Below are 6,000 nucleotides of genomic sequence, written 5' to 3'. Positions count from 1 at the left end.
GATGATACCTTTCAGATCTGATTTTTGCTGCAGATTGGAAGCCTCGGCTGTGACATGGTTAGTTGCTCCGCTGTCAATGTACCAGGCTTGGTCATTGCTGTTATCAGTGGCTATGAAGTAGGCTTGCTGCTCATGCGAAGAGGTGTTATGGTTGTTGTTTTGCTGCTGGTTTCCTTGAGTTTGAAAGTTGGGATCAAAACGATGGTAACACTTGATGACCGTATGACCTATCCTGTTGCAGAGTTGACAGGTTGGACGATTGTTATTGGTTCGCCCCCTGCCGCGACCACGTCCACGACCAGTAAATGAGCGGCCATAGGAGTGATTTGATGATGAAGATGAGCCTCCAAATGAGATATTCTTGTGCATCTGTGCTGCAAGATTAGCAACAGGATTGAAGTCTCCAGTTGTGATGTTGAGTTGTTCCAATCGAATTTCATGGCTCTGCAGCATGTATTGGACTTCCTGCAGAGTGACAGTGTCACGTCGAGATGTAAGATTGATTACAACAGCTTCATACTCCTGGCCTAGACCACCCAAGATGTATAGGATTAACTCATCATCTGAAAGGAGCTGTCCTGCAGCAGAGAGACCATCAGATATATTTTTCATTTTGAGAATGTAATCATGTATTGTCAAACTTCCCTTTTTGAGATATTGTAGCTGGAAACGCAGTTGGAGAATCCTAGCTTTGGAGCTGGTGGTGTAGAGACGATCGAGAATGACCCAGAGATCATGAGAGGTTTGGTAGCTAACAATGTGACCAAACATTGATTCTGAAATGGAGTTCAATAACCAGCTTAATATCGCCTGGTCTGTGCGACGCCACATGGCATGACCCAGATTGACTTGTCGTGATTCACCAGGAATGGAGCCACCTGTAGTATTATCTACAAACTGTGGAGGACAAAACTTTGTACCTAGAATATAGCCTTCTAAATCGTAGGCTCTTAACGCTGGAAGAACTTGTGACTTCCAAAATGGGTAGTTGGTTCTGTCAAGTTTGATTGTGAGAGGTGCAAGACTTTGAAAAGGTGATGATACAACTGTAGGAACAGAGGAAGGTGCAGGGATGATAGGGTCAGTAGGGACTGTTGTGTTTACTGGTGGGTCATTTGTGGGGTCAGTAGAGGAGGACTTTTCTGCTGAGGTAGGGGTCTCCATTGGCGTGAATCACTGAGCTGAACCTGGTGCTCTGGTACCAAGAGGAAATATGCCGAAAAGTGACAATTCAATATTTACTCATTTTGGTTGTATATACAAAAACCCACGAATACAGAGGTATAGGGATACCTTTTATACAAAAGTTGAAAGTAAAGGAAATTAATCCTATTGGCTAGGTTGTAACAGAATAATATTCCCACAATTGGGACCACTAACAGGTGTCAAAAATAGTACAAAGAATACAGCAAAATACAATAGAAACATTTGTTATTGGAAATCAAATTGCAGAATATTCTTTATCCTTCAATTCTGATTCTTCTAGGCCTTTCATTTCAACATTACCAAACACATTTTATGTTTAATTTTCAAATTTTTAATTAATTAAATAAAAAACTATTTTTTTAAGTGTTACCAAAGAACACCATAATATTCATATTAAATAACAACAAACATTATAAATACATTATATATAAGTGTCGTATACGTAGAAATAATATGATTGTGTGATTGCATTATAAACTAGAATAACATTTTGCTATTAGTTTGTATTCTAAATAATTATTATATTATTTTTTTAATCATAACTATATTTCGGTTAATTTTTTTAATTTGTTTATGTCATTCTTTTATATATAATATTATTTCTTTATTAAAAATTTATATGACAATTATATAAATTTAATAAAAATGTTGCCTGGGCATAATGTGTATATATATAATGATATAGAAATGTGTTCACACTACTACAATATAAAAAAAGTTTTTCTCTGCGGTTTTTTTTCTTAATACATTGGTTTTTGGGAGTACCCAAAACTGCAGTGTTTGAGACTGCAAAGTTTGAAATCATTAACGTGAGCATCAAAAACTTTCTTTTCATCAATAACCACGGAGGAAGATTGTACACAACAAGGAAGACAGGTCACGAACTATGCCTACCACTTAGAGATTTATGTAGATTTACACCATCGACAGCTAGACCTATATGAAGGTGTCTTGGCCAAAACGATACTTTTTTGATGCAAAATCGATGGTGTTTTGATGCTCTTTCGATGCAAAATCGATGGTACATCGATGATGTTTCGATGCAAAATCGATAGTATTTCGATTATGTTGCGATACAATTATGAAAACTTATTTTTGGTTAAAGCGATGCTTTTGCGATGCAATTTCAATGCAATTTCGATTCTCTGTGCTAAAATTTGACGAAAACTTTGGAAATTCATATTTTTTTCACTCGAATGTCTGTTTTAGATGATTTTTTTTTTTAATTTTGGTATTTTTTTAGATCTACAAGATTAGAATGAGAGAGAGAGAGTGAGAAAGTGAGAGAATGAGATATGTTAGAGAGAGAGAGAGAGAGAGAGAGAGAGAGAGAGAGAGTTTGGATTGAGAAAGAAAATGGGTATTTGAATGTTAGGGGTATTTTTGTCTAAAAATTTGAAATTGTCATATATTTGGGATAATAACTTATGTTAGTATATCAAAAAATTTCACTAAGTTATCATGCATATAACATAAAATTTCCCTTTGTAAATATCAAAAAAAAAAAAATTAAGTAGTAATTATTATCACTTTCAAAATTGATCTTCAACAATTTCAACACACCTCAAATTCAAACAATTATTTCCTACAATAAAAGTTTAAACATAGGTAAGTAAATATATGGAAATTGAATTGATCCTGAAATAATATAATTAGCAAAAATAAACTTAAAAAAATTCATTATGTAAATAATATAAAAAATTATGTAAGAAATAATATTATAATATAAAAAATTATGTAAATAACATTATTATAATATAAAAAATTATGTAAAATACAATACATTCTAAAGATTTAACATAATTAATGTTAACTTTATCAAAAACCCAATAAATTAGGTAGATAATATAAAAAAAAAATATTCCAAAACCGAAATATGTATTAAAAAAATCGAGTTTTAGTAATCAATACATGTTTTGAACAATGAAAATGTCTTCTAACCCTATATAAACTTTAAAAAACGTTAGAAAAAAACTTGAAAATCACCTTATAAACATACATTGAAATCCTATTAAACTCACTCACTATTTCTTCATTTGTTTTTTCCTAAAACTTCAAAATAAATCAATATTATGTATATTTACATGATTTAAAGCTTTAATATGCAAGAAAATGAAAGAAAAAAAAACTAACTAAAATGGTGAAAATGGGGCTTACCCATGGCTGGGGACAAAGGTGGAGTCATTCCTTGTTCTTCTCGTGTGTCAAATGTGGGAATGAGGGGAAGTTTTAGGGTCTCAAGTTGGTTTTACATTGTTGGAGGGGCTTTCTCCGCGGTTATGGCAAAAACCACACTTTCTTCGCAGTTTTTGCCATATAACTGCACAGAAAGCCCCTCTACTTTTCTCTACGGTAGAAAGAACCGTAAAGAAAAGTCTCTGCCTTCCCCAGCCTTAAACCTTTACACTGTAATTTTTTTGTTGTTAAAAACTGCAATAAAATAGGGCACGAGTATTAAATGTAATATTTTAGATTCATTCAAACATTTACTCAGCACTTTTTTCTAAATGTAGAGAAATCTCATATTTATAGATAATAGTGTGAATAGCATAACACATTAAATTCAGACAATATATAAACATTCTCAACCACAAAATTTAATTTACCTATGTATATTTACATTATATATACCTATATTCACACACAACACATGAACCTCTCTAACCCTAAAAACATTTCCATTGCAAATATCTTTATCGTACGTGCAATCTCTATCCATACACGCGTTCTTTTTTTATTTGGTAGTGATCAACATTTCCATTGCAAATAATATCTTTATCGATAATGTTCAAGAGTTCCCTAACGTTCTCTAAAAACAAAGTAATTAATTGTAGCTATTTTTATGTGGTCCATGCCATAACTTGACTATTCGCTCCAAATACAGTTCCACGTGAAGAAAATCAGATCATATGTTTGTCAAAAATGGTGTATTATATTAATTAATTTATATTATTAATTACAAAATCTCTATAGAAATTAATTAGTGAGTTAATTAGTACGTGCTGTCTCTTTGCATGCAATAATTGTTTTAACCACTTTGAATGAGGTGCCTAACTATGTTAATAAACATACATAAATTGTGAAATGAAAATTTGACTAATAATTCGACTTGAGAGTTGATGTTATATAAGAAAATACGTTCATTTTTAGGTAAGAATAATTAATAAATCGTATAGACGACGTAATTGACGAGAAAGTCGTCCCTATAAGATTGATTAGTAGCTTCCAAAAAAAAAAGGTAGGTATGACAATTATATCATCCCAACTACAGACTTATCTTCTTCTTTTTTTTTCTTATTAAACTTATTTAAATTTATAATATATCTCGTCCTATATAACAATATATATATATATAAGCTCAAACTCATAACAAGTAGAAGTCCCCAAAAACCAATTTCCTATATCTGTAATAAGCAATGCTGAAGCCTCAAGTAGTTGTTCAAAATTCGCATTGTGAGCAAACCCTAGTTCTTTTGAACAAGCCATTCATCCATGGAAATGGTGGTAGTGTCAACTCTCTACTTTCAGTGTCTTTGACACGTCCCTTAACCCTAGTTGTACCAAATAAGAAAACCAAAAGGCATGGCGTTTCTTCATCTCCTGGAAAGTCCATTAAAGCTAGTCTATTTTCCCCAAAGAAGAAGACTACAACAAAGATTGTAGCTAGTGTGACCGTACAACGTGTGACTCCAAAGCTTTGGAAGTTTGAATTGTCTGAGAGACTCCAAGATAGACTAGACAAGCTTGATGATCTTCTAGGGTTAACCTCTTTCAGTCTTGAGCTTGTTAGTGCTGAAAAAGATCCCGGTAAGTCTATAAATATATATATATATATATATATATTTATATGTATCAGTTTTAGCTTGTTAGCTAATCAATATATATTCTCTTCTTGATACAAAAAAATATGAAAGTTCAACGATTAAGTTTTTCATTAAATGATGATTTTGTTCAATTAGTATTTTATTTGATGGAGAATTAACTGATGACATACAACTTACAAATTTTAGCAAATGAAGATATATAATATGAATTGACCTGTAAATTTATAACTTACACTCATTTTACAATTTTAAATAAGACAAATAATTATATATATTTATATATATATGAATTGACATTTGAAACTAGTGAATTTGATTCCGATAAGGGGCCAATATACACGATCGAAATATCGTGGTTGGGATTAATATAGCAAAAATTTAAGGAAACCAAAATAAATATTCTTTCGAATTAGCTGATGATCGATCTTTTATATCATTTTGGTTGCGTTTGGTAAAAAATTTATTTAAACTCAAAAATAATATATTTTCTGTTTTCTGTTTTTTATTTTTATAAAATAAAAATGCGTTTGGTATTATTTTTGTTTTTATAAAATAATTAATTTGTTTCTGTTTAAAAAATTTCTTGCAATAATTTGAATATCTTAAGAAGAAATTAATTGATGACTAAAAGTCATAAAAGACCAGAAAATGAAATGTCCGTAAGCTAAAGTGAATTAATATTGGGTCTGTTCGGTAATATTTTTAAAAGTTAAAAAAAAAAACTGTTTTGGAAATTTTCAAAATTTTAATTAAAATTTAAAAAAATAGAAAATACAATTAATATTACGGAACATAATTTTGGATTTTGCTTTCATATTTTTAATCAAATAAATAGAAAATTGTTTTATTAATGGTTACCTTTATTTTTATTTATTTCTAATATATAGTACGTTAATTATTGTTATGTTTATATGTCAATGATGTAACATGTATAATTTGAGGTGAGAATACATGACATAAAATTTAAGGA

The 6,000-nt window shown here is 30.7% G+C and overlaps 1 protein-coding gene across 2 annotated transcripts in view; it reads left to right on the top strand.

Moving 5' to 3' along the window:
• Positions 1 to 4,529: 4,529 nt before the first annotated feature.
• The window catches only part of LOC133790355 (linoleate 13S-lipoxygenase 2-1, chloroplastic-like), a 36,518-nt gene continuing 35,047 nt past the window's right edge, over positions 4,530 to 6,000 (top strand). Inside the window, exon 1 of one of the 2 annotated variants that reach the window (XM_062227963.1) lies at positions 4,530 to 5,013. In XM_062227963.1, the coding sequence (XP_062083947.1) occupies positions 4,623 to 5,013 (391 nt within the window). In that variant the 5' untranslated portion in view covers positions 4,530 to 4,622. The remainder of the gene's footprint in view (positions 5,014 to 6,000) is intronic. The other variant, XM_062227962.1, reaches the window with a different exon arrangement.

Source organism: Humulus lupulus, chromosome 7 (assembly GCF_963169125.1).
Source record: "Humulus lupulus chromosome 7, drHumLupu1.1, whole genome shotgun sequence".
NCBI lineage: Eukaryota > Viridiplantae > Streptophyta > Magnoliopsida > Rosales > Cannabaceae > Humulus > Humulus lupulus.
This window is presented reverse-complemented; position numbering and strand designations above follow the sequence as displayed.